The sequence below is a fragment of the Trachypithecus francoisi genome, unplaced genomic scaffold (assembly GCF_009764315.1).
Source record: "Trachypithecus francoisi isolate TF-2019V2 unplaced genomic scaffold, Tfra_2.0 Lachesis_group13, whole genome shotgun sequence".
NCBI lineage: Eukaryota > Metazoa > Chordata > Mammalia > Primates > Cercopithecidae > Trachypithecus > Trachypithecus francoisi.
In genome coordinates this window covers 44,091,684-44,108,936 of record NW_022681458.1, presented here as the reverse complement: position 1 = coordinate 44,108,936, position 17,253 = coordinate 44,091,684, and the positions used below count along the sequence as shown (strand labels likewise).

At 41.1% G+C, this 17,253-nt stretch overlaps 2 protein-coding genes across 4 annotated transcripts in view; both read right to left on the bottom strand.

Moving 5' to 3' along the window:
* The window catches only part of RFTN2 (raftlin family member 2), a 90,231-nt gene that overhangs the window by 28,970 nt on the left and 44,008 nt on the right, over nt 1-17,253 (bottom strand). For all 3 annotated transcript variants that reach the window (XM_033230749.1, XM_033230751.1, XM_033230750.1), the window contains exons 6-7: nt 10,315-10,436; nt 8,442-8,545 (exon numbers count right to left, since the gene is read on the bottom strand). In XM_033230749.1, the coding sequence (XP_033086640.1) occupies nt 8,442-8,545; nt 10,315-10,436 (226 nt within the window). The remainder of the gene's footprint in view (nt 1-8,441; nt 8,546-10,314; nt 10,437-17,253) is intronic.
* LOC117094679 (glutamate dehydrogenase 1, mitochondrial-like) lies at nt 13,809-16,661 on the bottom strand. The gene is given in 2 exon segments (XM_033230753.1): nt 13,809-15,176; nt 15,178-16,661. Coding segments are annotated over 2 exon segments (1,476 nt in total). The 5' UTR covers nt 16,558-16,661; the 3' UTR covers nt 13,809-15,080.

The window sequence follows — 17,253 nt, the reverse complement described above, 5'->3', positions numbered from 1 at the left end:
GCCTCTGACCCTGAATTTGTTTCTCAGGTATCAGTATGTGTTGAAAACAAAGAAAAGGGCACACTACAATGCAGTTGTCCCAACTCCGCTCCCCCCCACAAAATGTTAAACATTTACGTTCAGATGAGACAGAGTGATGGTAACTGGAAGTGTATATAACAGACAAAATTGATGATTTTAAGAATGTGGCCTTACCAAAATGCTGCTCACAGCAAGATTACTATGAGCTTAACTCATGGTAGACTTACATGATACTGTTTCTACAGAATTTAAATTAGTAAGAGCAGAGAACTGCATTCGGATGGGCCAAATCCTAACCTCTCCCTCAACTGCATATATATAAATGTGCAACAACTGCTTTGGCTGCCACATGAAGATTGAGACTGGGACTCCACAGACTTCCAGGGCTTCTGAGCTGTGATGCCCTTGAGGCTGTTGGGCCTGTTCTACAGGGGCTGCAGAAAATGGAAGAGGGGAACGGAGCTCAGCATCACAGTGAGAAGACCAATTTCTCTTGTTATTCACATCTTGTCCTTAGGGACCAAAATTTGTTTTTTTTTTTTTTTTTTTTGAGACACAGTCTCACTCTGTTACCCAGGCTGGAGTGCAGTGGTGTGATCTCGGCTCACTGAAACCCCTGCCTCCTGGGTTCAAGCGATTCTCGTGCCTCAGCCTCCTGGGTAGCTGGAACTACAGGTTCGCACCACCATGCCCAGCTAATTTTTTTGTATTTTTAGTAGAGACGGGGTTTCACCATGTTGGCCAGGCTGGTCCCAAACTCCTGACCTCGACTGATCTGCCTTCTTTGGCCTACCAAAGTGATGGGATTATAGGCATGAGCCACTGTGCCTGGCTGGGACCACACTTTTTTTTAAAAAAATTATTATTATTATACTTTAAGTTCTAGGGAACATGTGCACAACGTGCAGGTTCGTTACATAGGTATACATGTGCCATGTTGGTTTGCTGCACCCATCAAATCGTCATTTACATTAGGTATTTCTCCTAATGCTATCTGTCCCCCAGCTCCCCACTTCCCGACAGGCCCCAGTGTGTGATGTTCCCCTCCCTATGTCCATGTGTTCTCATTGTTCAGCTCCCACTTATGAGTGAGAACACGCAGTGGTTGGTTTTCTCGTCTTGTGTTACTTTACTGAGAATGACAGTTTCTAGTTTCATCCATGTCCCTGCAAAGGACATGAACTCATCCCTTTTTTTATGGCTGCATAGTATTCCATGATGTATATGTGCCACATCTTCTTTATCCAGTCTATCATTGATGGGTATTTGGGTTGGTTCCAAGACTTTGCTATTGTGAACAGTGCCACAGTAAACATACGTGTGCATGTGTCTTTATAGTAGTATGATTTATAGTCCTTTGGGTATATACCCAGTAATGGGATTGCTGGGTCAAATGATATTTCTAGCTCTAGATCCTTGAGGAATCACCAACACTGTCTTCACAATGGTTGAACTAATTTACACTCCCACCAGCAGTGTAAAAGCATCCCTATTTCCCCACATCCTCTCCAGCATCTGTTGTTTCCTGACTTTTTAATAATTGCCATTCTAACTGGCATGAGATGGTATCTCACTGTGGTTTTGATTTGCATTTCTCTAATGACAGTGATGATGAGCATTTTTTCATGTGTCTGTTGGCTGCATAAATGTCTTCTTTTGAGAAGTGTCTGTTCACATCCTTCACCCATTTTTTGATGGGGTTGTTTGTTTTTTTCTTGTAAATTTGTTTAAGTTGTTTGTAGATTCTGGATATTAGCCCTTTGTCGGATGGATAGATTGCAAAAATTTTCTCCCAATCTGTAGGTTGCTTGTTCACTCTGCTGATAGATTCTTTTGCTGTGCAGAAGCTCTTTAGTTTAATTAGATCCCATTTGTCAATTTTGGCTTTTGTTGCTGTTGCTTTTGGTGTTTTAGTCATGATGTCTTTTCCCATGCCTATGCCTGAATAGTATTGCCTAGGTTTTCTTCTAGAGTTCTTATGGTTTTAGGTCTTACATTTAAGTCTTTAATTCAACTTGAGTTAATTTTTGTATAAGGTGTAAGGAAAGGATCCAGTTTCAGCTTTCTGCATATGGCTAGCCAGTTTTTCCAGAACCATTTATTAAAGAGGGAATCCTTTCCCCATTGTTTGTTTTTGTCAGGTTTGTCAAAGATCAGATGGTTGTAGATGTGTGGTGTTATTTCTGAGGCCTCTGTTCTGTCCCATTGGTCAATATCTCTGTTTTGGTACCAGTACCATGCTGTTTTGGTTACTGTAGCTTTGTAGCATAGTTTGAAGTCAGGTAGCGTGATGCCTCCAGCTTGATTCTTTTTGCTTAGGATTGCCTTGGTTATGTAGGCTCTTTTTTTGTTCCATATGAAATTTAAAGTAGTTTTTTTCCAGTTCTGTGAAAAAAGTCAGTGGTAGCTTGATGGGGATGGCATTGAATCTATAAATTATTTTGGGCAATATGGCCATTTTCACGATTTTGATTCTTTCTATCCATGAGCATGGAATGTTCTTCCATTTGTTTGTGTCCTCTTTTATTACCTTAAACAGTGGTTTGTAGATCTCCTTGAAAAAGTCCTTTGCATCCCTTGTAAGTTGGATTCCTAGGTATTTTATTCTCTTTGTAGCAATTGTGAATGGGAGTTCACTCATGATTTGGCTCTCTGTTTGTCTATTATTGGTGTACAGGAATGCTTGTGATTTTTGCACATTGATTTTGTATCCTGAGACTTTGCTGAAGTTGCTTATCAGCTTAAGGAGATTTGGGGCTAAGACGATGGGGTTTTCTAAACATACAATCATGTCATCTGCAAACAGAGACAATTTGACCTCCTCTTTTCCTAATTGAATACCCTTTATTTCTTTCTGTTGCCTGATTGTTGTGGCCAGAACTTCCAATACTATGTTGAATAGGAGTGGTGAGAGAGGGCATCCTTGTCTTGTGCTAGTTTTCAAAGGGAATGCTTCCAGTTTTTGCCGATTCAGTATGATATTGGCTGTGGGTCTGTCATAAACAGCTCTTATTATTTTGAGATATGTTCCATCAATACCTAGTTTATTGAGAGTTTTTAGCATGAAGCCCTGTTGAATTTTGTCAAAGGCCTTTTCTGCATCTATTGAGATAATTTTTGTCGTTGGTTCTGTTTATGTGATGGATTACGTTTATCATCCCTTGCATCCCAGGGATGAAGCCGATTTGATCGTGGTGGATAAGCTTTTTGATGTGCTGCTGGATTCGGTTTGCTAATATTTTATTGAGGATTTTCGTATCGTTGTTCATGAGGGATATTGGCCTAAAATTTTCTTTTTTTGTTGTGTCTCTGCCAGGTTTTGGTATCAGGATGCTGCTGGCCTCAAAAATGAGTTTGGGAGGAGTCCCTCTTTTTCTACTGATTGAGATAGTTTCAGAAGGAATGGTACTAGCTCCTCTTTGTACCTCTGGTAGAATTTGACTGTGAATCTGTCTGGTCCTGGACTTTTTTTGGTTGGTAGGCTATTAATTATTGCCTCAATTTCAGAACCTGTTATTGGTCTATTCAGAGATTCAACTTCTTCCTGGTTTAGTCTTGGGAGGGTGTATGTGTCCAGGAATTTATCCATTTCTTCTAGATTTTCTAGTTGATTTGCATAGAGGCGTCTAGTATTCTCTGATGGTAGTTTGTATCTCTGTGGGATTGGTGGTGATATCCCCTTTATCATTTTTTATTGTATCTATTTGATCCTTCTCTCTTTTCTTATTAGTCTGGCTAGTGGTCTCGGTCTATGTATTTTGTTGATCTTTTAAAAAAACCAGCTCCTGGATTCATTGATTTTTTGAAGGGTTTTTTGCGTTTCTGTCTCCTTCAGTTCTGCTCTGATCTTAGTTATTTCCTGTCTTCTGCTAGCTTTTGAATTTGTTTGCTCTTGCTTCTCTAGTTCTTTTAATTGTGATGTTAGGGTGTCGATTTTAGATCTTTCCTGCTTTCTCTTATGGGCATTTAGTGCTATCAATTTCCCTCTACACACTGCTTTAAATGTGTCCGGGAGATTCTGGTACATTGTGTCTTTGTTCTCATTGGTTTCAAAGAGCATCTTTATTTCTGCCTTTATTTTGTTATTTACCCAATAGTCATTCAGGAGCAGGTTGTTCAGTTTCCACGTAGTTGTGAGGTTTTGAGTGAGTTTCTTAATCTTGAGTTCTAATTTGATTACACTGTGGTCTGAGAGACAGTTTGTTGTGATTTCTGTTCTTTTACATTTGCTGAGGAGTGTTTTACTTCCAATTATGAGGTCAATTTTAGAATAAGTATGATGTGACGCTGAGAAGAATGTATATTCTCTTGGTTTGGGGTGGAGAGTTCTGTAGTTGTCTATTAGGTCCGCTTGAAGATCAGACTTTTTAATGTTCTTGGTATAGTATAACGATTCAACTGGACCAAAAGGCCCCTGCCTTTAAATTCTGCCTACTAGATATAAATGAGTGCATGTCTTTCTCTATCCTGTGTTCCTAAGTTCCCTCTCTTTCTCTCACCACCTCCCTTACCTTTCTCACTTTCTCTCTCTCAATGTAAGGTTAGAATTCAGTGTTTCCGAAAGTGCATCAAAATCACTTTGGGATTCCTGTTACAATGCACATTCCTGTTCACACTCCAGGATTCGGAGAGGCGAGCCATGTTGCTGTTTTGAGGTAGCCAAACATAGGGAACTTTGGCTCTTCCTTCCCCTTTATTTTGGTGGTTTTTTAAGGTCAACAATATTAGCTGCTAGCGCAGCAAGTTTGCTCCTCCACCAAATTTGCTCTGAAGAGTTTAGTGTCAACTTCCACTTTGAGCTCTTGAAGGGAAAAAGGATTGAGCCCATTGGTATTATTAATAGTGATAACGACTAAGAAGGGATTCTGGCATGTTTTCAGGACCGATAACAATAACTCTGGAATAATGTGGTGATATAAGATTACAGCATCATGACATTTCCATGGTAATGCAGTTTTAAAGCTTAGTGGTGAGATACTGCCTAGGGTAATTGAAGCAACAACTTTAACCTAGGGACACACTATATCTATGTAATCCAATAACAGGATATATTTGAGTGAGGGGAAAACATCTTATACATAGGCCATTCGAGTATGGCTTAGGTGATAAAAGAATAGGGAAAATGTTGAAATTACTTAAGACTATTGTTGCATATAAGACAAACATATATAAGGAAGAACGTTTTCACTGGCAGTAGTTTTAAGTTATGTTTTCAACATGTGGGTCGCAAAAGGAAGATGATGATAGATGTTTGTTTTTCTGGGTGTGAGAATATGTGTAAACAGATATCTTAATAATGTCCTTATGTATTTCTGTTGCTTTTATTGTCTTGTCATCTTCAGTGCTGATTTTGTATATAGTGAGCTACAGTATTTACATTTTCTGAAACATCCTGATTTAGGACAGGCCAAGCTATCATGCCTGAACACTGGTTTCAGCTTATCAGAAATTTTGGTTCTGATAAGGATTAGGTCCCAAAATATTAGCCCTAATTCATTAGCCTAATATGCCCGGGCCCTGTATAGGTACTTTGCATGTATTATCTTAGTCATCGTGATAATCCACTAAAATTGATATTACTGTACCATTTTTCAGATAAGCAAATTTATCTTAAAAATGTTAGATGACTTGCCCAAATCATACAGCTGGACAATGATGAAGCTATAATTAAAACAAGATCTGCTTAGCTCCAAAGCCTGGGCAGCTTGTAACCATTCCTCTAGTTTCAGAGACTAAAAACTTCGGGCTCTATCCTCTACCTTGACCAAGGTCAACTGTATATAACATTTTTCTTTATTTGTAAAGATGACATAATTGACAATGATGACATCATTGCGTGTACTAAAGCAGCTAAGAACAGCATGTGACACATCACAGGGACAGTATATTTGTGCAAGAATAAAAAGGCAGAGGATAAACAAACTTTACCAACAATCCTTGTTACCAAACGACCTTCATCCTATATTGCCTATGTTGCAGGCACTTGGCAGGACTCCAATTACAAAATGCAAAGGAACAAAATAAACACCAATATTGCACAATGCTCCTTGGCATACAAAAGAAGAGTAGACATTGTGTGTTGTAGGGAGCCTCGTTGCATAATGGCAATTACTGTTAAAATTACATTTTTTGGCTACCTTCTATACAGAGTTAGTAGCAGATTCCTAAATGGAAATCTGCTAAATGGTGATGATGCTGCCCTCTAATCTCTTTAGTATTTGATGATCCCATCTAACTTTGACATTTTAAAATATCTCTTCTTTTTATAAATTTTTTTTTTTTTTGAGACAGAGTCTCGCTCTGTCGCCCAGGCTGGAGTGCAGTGGCGCAATCTCGGTTCACTGCAAGCTCTGCCTCCCGAGTTCATGTCATTCTCCTGTCTCAGCCTCCCGAGCAGCTGGGACTACAGGCGCCCGCCACCACGCCCGGCTAATTTTTTGTATTTTTAGTAGAGATGGGGTTTCACCGTGTTAGCCAAGATGGTCTTGATCTCCTGACCTCGTGATCCGCCCGCCTTGCCTCCCAAAGTGCTGGGATTACAGGCGTGAGCCACTGCACCCGGCCTGTCTCTTCTTTTTAATATTCCTATAGAACCTATAGACTAAGACACCTCAAGTAGCCCTTGATGAGTTACTGTATTATATTACACAATACATAAGCTTGATGTGCTCTGACCAGAATGTAAGCCCCTCGTTTTGTACGTATGAAATGTAAGCTTAACCAGTTCAGAGGCTCCTTCAGGGCCAGAAACCATGTACAGCTTCCACATATTTTTATTGATTGATTGACTTTTTGCCTTTTAAATTTGATTTTTAGAATTTAAAATTCAGAATGGTGTGGCAGAGATAAGAGAAGGAGCGTCTGAATGCTGAGAAGAGTTTGGCTGGAGATGGTTGGAGAAGAGAGAGGCTGCTAGATGGTCAAACTCCAGGAGATGATCATCTTCCCACTGCATCCCACCTCCATCCTCAATAAAACCTGCACAATCACCATCCTCAATTCCCTGTGCAACTTGGTTCTTCCTGGTTGCTGGACAAGGACCTAGGTACTGAGAGGACACTGAGCTGGTTAACACTTAAGCCGTCTGCAGATGGCAAAACTAAAAGAGCACTGTAACACATGCCTACTTGGGCTTTGGGAGTCGCAGGCACCCACCCCTAGACGCTACTATGGGGCCAGAGCCCCAGAGCACTCGTCCCAGCTCCTGCAACTGCCCATCTGTGTGCTTCCCCTCCCATAAGTGGTTTGAGCATGCAGAGAGTGAACAGACAAGCCACACCCCTGTTACACGTCCTGCAAGGTTAGGGGCGGGGGTATCAGGGAATTCTCCCGTTTCATGAAGACTGAATCTTGAGAATTACTACTGTTCTGTTATTTGATAGGTATGTCACAGAGTAGAAGAGGTTGGGAAATCATGCTTCAAGGAGTCATCACTCAATTTGAGAACAGTTACTACAGAGCTCTGGGAAGAAAAGTAGATTAATTGTTTTGTTTACTTCAAACATTCTTTTTTTGTTCTTTAAACTTGAATATCTTTGCTTTATATCCACCATAATTCCTTTCCCTACCTGAAGAAGGTGTGGCTTTTCCGATAAAGCCATGCCGATCAAAGATTTTTAAATGTGGGATACTGGGATACTAGACAGGGCTAAGTTGCTAAACTGGGAAGGCCAGAGAAGGTGACTGAAGTGGGTTAGACTAAGGAAGGGGAGGTTGCCTTCCTTAGTCACACCTGACAATCACTAAGAATGTTGAACCATATTGACACTGCTAAAAGGGAAGGCCCAGTTGGTACTGTGCTGTCCTCTGCAGGTAGTCACCTGCCCAGGCAGGACAGCCTTGGCAGCCAGTCATTTCCTAGGTGGCAAAGCAGGCAGAGGACACATCTCTGGGTCCCAGGAATAGCAAAGCATTTTACATAATGACTTACTTGGTTTCTGTTTCCCTCTCTCAAAAAAGTAAGATTCAATTTTTCCTTTCCAAGAAAGTTAGTAAAAGGAGAAAAGGAAAAGGAAAGTTAGTACTTATAAAATAGTGGCATTTGGTTCTAATGTAGGTATTTATTTTAATGGAAACAGCTACCAAGTCCATGTGCCAAGGGGAACTAACTCACCACACTGGAGGGATGGTGGCAGAAGCGCACCTCCATCCTGCTCGCTCTGGAACCTTACTGTGTCCTAAACCAGGCTGTGTGCTGGGGTGAGGACAGTTTTGCATATGTGTTGCAGAGCCTAACAGCTTATATATCTATAATGCCAAGGACTAGATTTACTAACCTCTAAGGTCCATAAAATCAAATTAGAAGCTCAGTGAAATGTTTTCTGTAGGCATTAAACAAATATTTGTTGAATTGAACTATCTAACAAATGAAGTTATATATTAGAATTAAGTGATAGTATGTAAGGATGCTTTTGCCTTACCTGTCATGTCTCAATACAGGTGTGGGCAACACGCTTGTCAGAAGCCATCCGAATTCAGCCAGAGTGTGCAGCAGAGGGCCATAATCTGTTTTGATTTCACATCCCTGCATGAATAAGCATCAGAGCTCATACTCTAATGGCATAGACAACCAAGTACACAATTACAACAAAGGGTGATACGTGTTAGGATGAGGGGAGTTCACTTTCATCCGTTGCAGCCTTCCTGGGCTTCATGTTCTGCTTTGCTTCCTTCTAATAATTGAACCAAGTTAGAAACACTGGTAAAGGAGAGAGGTTTCCATCCCATTGTCCGAAGTTTGGGCCTTCCTTTGGTCTTGTTAGGGCAGTGGTTCTTGAAATTTAATATATGGGGTTGGGAAGCTGGGAATCTGCATTTTATTTTATTTTATTTTAAGAGAGGGTCTCATTCCTCCATCCAGGCTAGGGTGCAGTGGCACAATCATAACTCACTTTAACCTCAATTTCCTGTGCTCAAACTATCCTCCTGCCTCTGCCGCCTGAGGAACTGGGACTACAGGTGCATGACACTATGCCTGGTTAATTTTTAAATTTTTTTGTAGAGATGGAGTCTCACTATGTTGCCCAGGCTGGTCTTGAACTCTCAGGCTCAAGTTATCCTCCCATTTCACCTCCCTAAAGTGCTGGGGTTACAGGCATGAGCCGCTGTGCCAGGCAGAGTCTGCATTTTCACACGAGCTCCTTAGGGGATTTGGATCCAAGAAGTTTCTAGAACACATTTTCAGAAACACTGGTCTAGGGACCAGGAAGTGAGGACAAGAGTGGAGAGTGACGATAGTGGTATTGAGGATGATAGGTGCTTGGGTGGGGAGTCTTTCCACCGCTTTTTACTTAATTTGGAATTGAGTTTTGCTTGGAGCTTTACCTCTTCCCCTAAATCCTTTTTCCCCACTCAATGGGTTTTCTGGTTTCTTTGAAAATGGGCTATGTCTCTTAACATTTGTACAGTCAGAAAGGTAAAAGTGTCTCTGAAACAGCCTGTCAGGGAAGGCCTCACACACAAAACAGAATATACCTGAATTCAGTGTGTACACCTCAAGGGCAGTCCATTCAGTGACATCTGAATTCAGGGTGCACAACATCAGCAGCAATGTCATCTCTGATTGTGAAGGACAATGCTGTGTGTACATGTTTGGCCTGGTGAGAGAGAGAACATCTTTTGGATATTTTTGCCTTTGAAAGTCATTCATAAGGTTAAAAAAATCTCAGTCACATTGGTTGATTGGAGACAAAACACTCCAGGTGAGTGACTGAATTTTTAATTTCAATCAGTTGTCACAGAATGCTGTAAAGAGAAGCTCAGTGCCAGGTGATGTGTTTTTGGCTTAAAATTTTTGGGAACTTACTGCTACTTATGCATAGTTAATTATTTCTCTATCTTGCAAAAACATTTAACATTGGATAAAGCAAATTACCTTTTCACAAATCTGAAAAAAGTGTGTTCATGCATTTGTGATGAGATTCTAAACACTAAACAAATATGTGTTTAAGGATACTGCATGTGCCAGCACTGAAGAGCTTTAACATGTAAAATAAAATATGTATAGCCTGGGCAACATGGCGAGACCGTGTCTCTACAAAAAATACAAAAAAATTAACTGAGTATGGTGATGCATGCCTGTAGTCCCAGCTACCTGGGAGGCTGAGGTTGGAGAATCACCTGAGCCAGGGGAAGTTGAGGCTGCAGTGAACTGTGATGTACTCCAGCCTGGGTGACAGAGTAAGACCCTGTCTCAAAAAACAAAAAACAAAAAACAACCCCAAACCAAACATATATATAATATATATTATATTTATATATGTAAAGCTAAATTGTCAGAAAACTGCAGCTCACCTCAATAACAGTCCATTGTTCCACTACGATGGCATCATTTCCTTTCCTACTAGAACCTGGAACTCCAGAACCTTCTTCTTCATAGATAAAAAATCCTTCCAAAGATTTAGGCAAATGTTCCCCTGTGAGGAAAAGGATACAATTAAGAAGGGTTGTAAATACTAAGTGGCTCGTAAAACCATCTAAATCCTTAAATAACCCACATAGGAAACTGAAGGAAAAACATTGCAATTAAAAAACATTTGTTTTGGTGGAATCAATAATATCCTCCTCCTCTTGGAAAGTTTTTCTTTCTCCCCAAAGATAAACACTTTTTTTTTTTTCACTTCACTGAATTAAAATCCAACTATACACATAAAAACTACAATAGCAAAAACAAGATAAAATAGTGTGGCACAGTGAGAAGCAAGTGGAAAATCAATCTAAAAGGCATCTGGAAGTGATCTTCATTTTGAAATCAAAATTTGGCTGTGGATCTATCGGTTGTATGCATGTTAATTATACCATTAAGAGAAACAGCATAAAAATGTTAATATTTGAAATTAAAGGCATGATATTAAAATTAATGCTAGGTAAGTTTACTTCAAAAGACCTAAACACAGAACAATTCTTTACCTCAATGATGGGTTAAAAGGAAAAAAAAAGAAAAACAGGGACAGGAAGACCCTAAACAGAAGTCATTGTCAAAAGAATTCCTGCTGGGAAGGAAGTTTTAAGGGAGGGCCTCTTTGACTTTTTCTTGAATAGTCGATAATAACCAGCTGGCCTAAACAAACTGATTTTATGGAAGTTCTTTTGTCTCCTATTTTGCTATAGGAGACATTTTTCCCATGGTTATGTGCTGGTTAAACATTTCGGTTTTTGTGCAGCACAGTGTCACGTTGAAGTTTCCCTGGTTGACAGCTCTCTAAATTCTAAAGGTCTGAAAAGTTTTCAAATGATCTTTTAAGCTTAAAGATAAAAAAGACAAAAGTAATTTTAATGTAATTTTCTGTTTTAATTTTTAATATCAGGCTATAAATTTTAAGAGATAAATCATTATTATTATTTGTTTGACATCATTCATGGTTATGGCAGAACACCATGAAGAATTTGCATTGTTCAGTAGTGGTTCCCAAGAACCCAGTAGGCGGGGTGCGGTGGCTCACTCCTGTAATCCCAACACTTTGGGAGGCCGAGGCAGGCAGATCACCTGAGGTCAGGAGTTCGAGATCAGCCTGACCAACATGGAGAAACCCCATATCTACTGAAAATACAAAATTAGCTGGGCATGGTGGCGCATGCCTGTAATCCTGGCTACTTGGGAGGCAGAGGCAGGAGAATCACTTGAACCCGGGAGGTGGAGATTGCGGTGAGCCGAGATCGTGCCATTGCACTTCAGCCTGGATGACAGAGCAAGACTCCATCTCAAAAACAAAAGAAAACAAAAAGAAAAATGAAAAACAAACAAAAAAACCAGTAAAGTTTAGTTTCCTAGTTCAAATTGGTTTTCTAATTACAGTATATATTTCATTTCCTTTAAATGTACTTATTTACTATCATACCAAAGTGACCAGTGGAATCAAATTTGTTTCTGATTGAAAGTTTAGGGCATCACTAGATCATCTTTACAATTGTACATGCCCCAAGTTCCCTTTTAGAGGTATATGTTTTAAAATTAGTTGTATGCTGTGGTAATTACACAGTTAATTATAATCTCCTCCTTTTTTACTTTGGGATTATATAATGTGAAAACTCTGGGCTTTGTGGCTCCAGGTCTGTTTTCTTGCTCTCAGTATTTGAAGACGCTAGCACAATCCTACCTTGCTTTATTGTGCTTTGCTTTACTGTGTTTTGCAGATACTGTGTGTGTGTGGTTTTTTTTTTTTTTTCAAATTGAAGGTTTGCGGCAATCCTGCATTGAGCAAGTCTATTAGTGCCATTTTTTCCAAAGGTGTGTACTCACTTTATGTCTTGGTGTCACATTTTAGTAATTCTTGCAGTATTTCAATGTTTTTCATTATTATTCTATCTGTTATGGTGGTCTGTGATCAATGATCTTTGATGTTACTATTGTAATTGTTTTGGGCCACCGGCAACCTTGTCCATATAAAATGGCGAATTTAATTGATAAATGTTGTGGGAGTTCTGACTGCTCCACTCACTGGCCCTCCCCCCATCTCTCTCCCTCTCCTCGAGCCCCCCATTCCCTGAAATTAGGCCAATGAATAACCCTGAAACAGCCTCTAGGTGTTCAAGTGAAAAGAAGAGTCACAAGTTTCTCATTTTAAATCGAAAGCTGGGAATCATTATTAAGCTTAGTGAGGAAGACATGTCAAAGCTGAGACAGGCGGTAAAGTAGGCCTCTTGTGTCAGTTAGCCAAGTTGTAAATGTAAGGGAAAAGTTCTTGAAGGAAAATAAAAGTGAATGAATGATAAGAAAGCAAAACAGAATTCTTGATGATATGGAGACAGTTTTAATGGTTTGGATAGAAGATCAAACCAGCCACAAGCAGTCCCTTAAGCCAAAGTCGAATCCAGAGCAAGATCCTAACTCTATTCCGTTCTATGAAGGCTGAGAGAGGTGAGGAAGCTGTGGAAGAAACGTTGGAAGCCGACAGAGGTTGGTTCATAAAGTTTAAGGAAAGAAGCTGTCTCCATAACATAAAATTGCGAGGCAAAGGAGCAAGTGCTGATGTAGAAGCTACAGCAAGTTATCTAGAAGATCCAGCTAAGAGAATAGATAAAGGTGGCTACACAAAATTACAGATTTTTATTTATTTATTATTTATTTATTTATTTTGAGACAGGGTCTCACTCTTTCACTCAGGCTGGGGTAGGATGGCGCGATCTCGGCTCACTGCAACCTCTACTTCCCCAGGCTCAAGCGATTCTCCTGCCTCAGTCTTCCAAGTAGCTGAGATTACAGGTGCATGCCACCACACCCAGCTAATTTTTGTTTTTTTAGTAGAGATGGGGTTTCACCATGTTAGCCAGGCTGGTCTCGAACTCCTGATCTCAAATGATCCACCCGCCTCAGCCTCCCAAAGTGTTGGGATTACAGGCGTGAGCCACCTTGCCCGGCCTAAAACTACAGATTTTCAATGTCAGTAAAACAACCTTATAGTGGAAGATGTCATCCAGGACTTTCATTGCTAGAGAGGGGGAGTGAATGCCGGGCTTCAAAGCTTCACAGGACAGGTTAACTCTCTTGTTAGGGACTAATGCAGTTGGTGACTTTAAGTTGAAGCCAATGCTTATTTACTATTCTAAAAATCCTAGGGCCCTTAAGAATTATGCTAGATCTACTCTGCTTGTGATCTAGACATGGAAAACAAAGCCTGGATGACAGCACATCTGTTTATAGTATGGTTTACTGAATAGTTTAAGCCCACTATTCAGACCCCCTGCTCAGAAAAAAAGATACCTTTCAAAATATTATGCTTATTGACAATGTCCTTGATCACTTAAGAGCTCTGATCAAGATATACAAGGAGATTAATGTTTTCTTTTTTTTTTTGAAAACGTAGACTTTTAATAACTGCTTTTATCACCAGGTTAAGCCATGCAGTTACGAAGTAGTTAGAAATTTCTGAAAGGGTGTTATCGTTTAAAAAAAAAAAAAAGCTGATTCTTACACATATATTATCTAGCACTTCATGGGGACACTACTATTCAAAAGGCCCTGACCAAATGACTCCCAAAGGAAACACTGAATCCAAGGTTGTTTTCAGCCCACTGTTAGCGAAGCTGGGTGCAGAATGCAAAGCCTCTAAAAGGAGAGGACACAAAATCAGGTGAGTAGGGGCCATTGGCAATGCTCAGAGCCAGCCAGACTCCAAACAGGGAGCCCAAGTGGTTTTTTTCTGGGACACTCTACTTGAATTATTGTTTAATTAGTCAACCATAGATCTTCAAAAGAGACCAATTAGTTAACATGATAAAAAGATTACTGCATTCTTTGGACTATGTGTCATAATTATAGTTAGCAAATTCTGACAGTTTTAATGAAAATAGCCTCCACCATTTTGCAAGTATGAAGATAACTTATTTATCCACAGGGCTTTTAATGTTTGCTGGACAGCAATACATGACTGATAAGTTATAAATGACACTGTTTTATCATATAAAAATACTAGTTTTTTTCATTTGTTATTTTTATAGGCATTCACTGTTTGAGTCAAGGTTAGGCTTGTTAAGTGATTAAAAGCAATTTTATTACAGCAGCATGTACTTATTTTATTCTAAAAGAATAAAATTCATAAACAGAAACAGCTTTTATATTTGTTTGCAACCTGCAAAATTGAGTTATTTTGCTGATATAAAACACTAAGAACTCACTTGAGGACCATGCCACCTTCTGAAAAGGCCACACACCTACTTCTTAAATGGGTTAAAGTCACACTGTGTCCCACACTCGTCCAGAGCAAAATAAGTAAGCAACTGACTGCTCTTGACTGTCCCTTCCCCAGCAATAGCACTGATTGTGTTGGGGACAGCCACAGAACAAGGCTGCACAGCCAGATGGAGGAGACTTTATTTTTAAAGGCAAAATACCAAAATGGCTCTCTGGTGTAGGTGATTTCTACTTTCACACTCAGCTTGTACATCATCCCCAAACCTTAATTTCTTTCTCCTTAAGGGGCTGATTTGGACTGACTTGTTGAGAATGGTATCCATTATTAATGTCAGGAGAGAAAGGGATTTCTGTGGTTACATGTAAACTTGTGATAGGTCTGCAGAAGTTACAGGTGAAGAGGGTAGTGAGGAAGTCAGCCACGATCCATCTATGTGAAGGTCATACCGGCTTCATTGTACACTTTGAAAACTTTCTCAATGGCATTGACATAGGCAGCTGTTCTCAGGTCCAATCCCAGGTTAGTTATACTTCATGACTGTGCACATAATTTGCCTGGCAGAACGCTCCATTGTGTATGCTAAGCCAGAGTGCACGATGTCTTTCTCAGATGCACCCGATATCCTGTCTTGGATCTCTGCTGTGGATACCATGGGAACAGTTCCACCATGCTTTCCAAATTTTCCTTCTAAACTCTCTTGAACAGACATGAGCAAGTTGTAGTTAGAATCCCTTTCATATTTGAAGGTCAGACGGCCATAGCTGATATGATTCAGATTCTTCAGCCCCTCAAAGTAAGATACTGTCACTCCTCTAGCATTCAAGTAGAGATCTGGAATAGCCATAATGTTTCTCTCCAGGAAGATCTTGTCAGTTTCTGGAGTTGTTGGCCCATTGGCACCTTCAGCAATGATCTTGGCTTTGACTCTGGGTGCGTTGGATTTGGTCAACTGCTTCTCATTGGCAGCTGGAATCAGTATGTCACAGACGGCCTCCAAGATGCTTCCTTCATAGGGCTTTGCCCTGGGGAAGCCCAGAATGGACCCATGTTGCAATTTGCAGTCTTCCAGTTCCTTTGGGTCACTACCATCTGGATTCCACATGCTCCCATCAGACTCACCAACAGCAACACATTTAGCACCAAAACGATGTAAATATCTCATAGAGTGTAGGCCCACATTACCAAATCCCTGAACAACAAATGTTTTATCTCCAAACCCTGGTGTCATTCCTAAAATGCTCATGTAAGAAGCTTCATTGATGAAGTTTTCAATCCCACGGAAGACACCACGGCCAGTAGCAGAGATGCGTCCACGGATTCCCCCTTGGCTGATGGGTTTACCAGTAACACAGGCGTGTGCATTAATATCATAGTGCCCTTTGGTGCTGGCATAGGTATCAGCGATCTAGGACATCTCCCGCTCACCTTTGCTCATGTCTGGGGCAGGCACATCAATGCCAGGACCAATAAAGCCCTTCTTTGCTAGCTCCATGGTGAACCTCCTTGTGATCTTTTCCAATTCATTATCGGTATAGTTCTTGGGATTGATCTTAACACCAGCTTTAGCAGCCCCAAACGCCACATCAGCTACTGCACACTTGTATGTCATCAGAGAAGCCAAAGCTTTTACTTTATTTACACTCTCATCAGTGCTGTAACAGATACCTCCCCCGCAGGGCGTGCGGTGCTGGCTGTGCTGGGCTCGGCAGCCTTCGGTGACCTCCCAGGAGCCGTCGTTGCGCCGGATGGGGAAGGAGAGACTCAGCACATGATTGCAGGGCTTGATGAGCCGCAGGATGCTGCGCACCCGGTTCCGCTTCTGCTCCTCGCTCTCACGGGTCCTCAGGTCCTCCACCAGCTTGTCCTCCACGATGCTGGCGCCGCGGTCGAAGAAGTCCTCCACCATCTTGAAGAAGTTGGGGTCGTCCTCGCGGTCGGCCACCGCCTCGCTGTGGTGGCGCCGGGCGGCCAATGCGAGCCCCGGCTGCGGGGCGGCGGCGGGCTGTCCTCGGCCCGGCCCAGCAACAGCGGCTGGGTCTGCGGCCGCTGAGCCCAGGGCTGCGGGCCCGGCCTGGTACAGCAGCAGCGCCTCACCCAGGCAGCGGTATATGGCGCCAGGCGGAGGGGAGGTGCGTGATGGTCGCGGAACAGGCGCGCTTTCTCAGAGTCCCAGCTACTAGGGAGGAAGAAGATTAATGTTTTCATGCCTCCTAACACAACATCCATTCTGCAGCCCATGGATCAAGGAGCCATTTTGACTTTCAAGTCATATATTTAAGGAATACATTTTGTAAGGCTATAGCTGCCATAGATAGTAATTCCTCTGATGGATCTGGGCAAAATAAATTAAAACCTTCTGGAGAGGATTCACTATTCTAGGTGCCATTAAGAACATTTATGATTCATGGGAGGAGGTCAAAATATCAACATGAACAGGAGTTTGAAAGAGGTTGACTCCAGTTTTCGTGGATGACTTTGGGGGGTTCATGTGGTGAAAATAGTGAGAGCTAGAATTGGAAGTGGAGCCTAAAGATGGGACTAAATTGCTGCAATCTCATAGTAAAGCCTGAATGGATGAGGAGTTGCTTCTTGTGGATGAGCA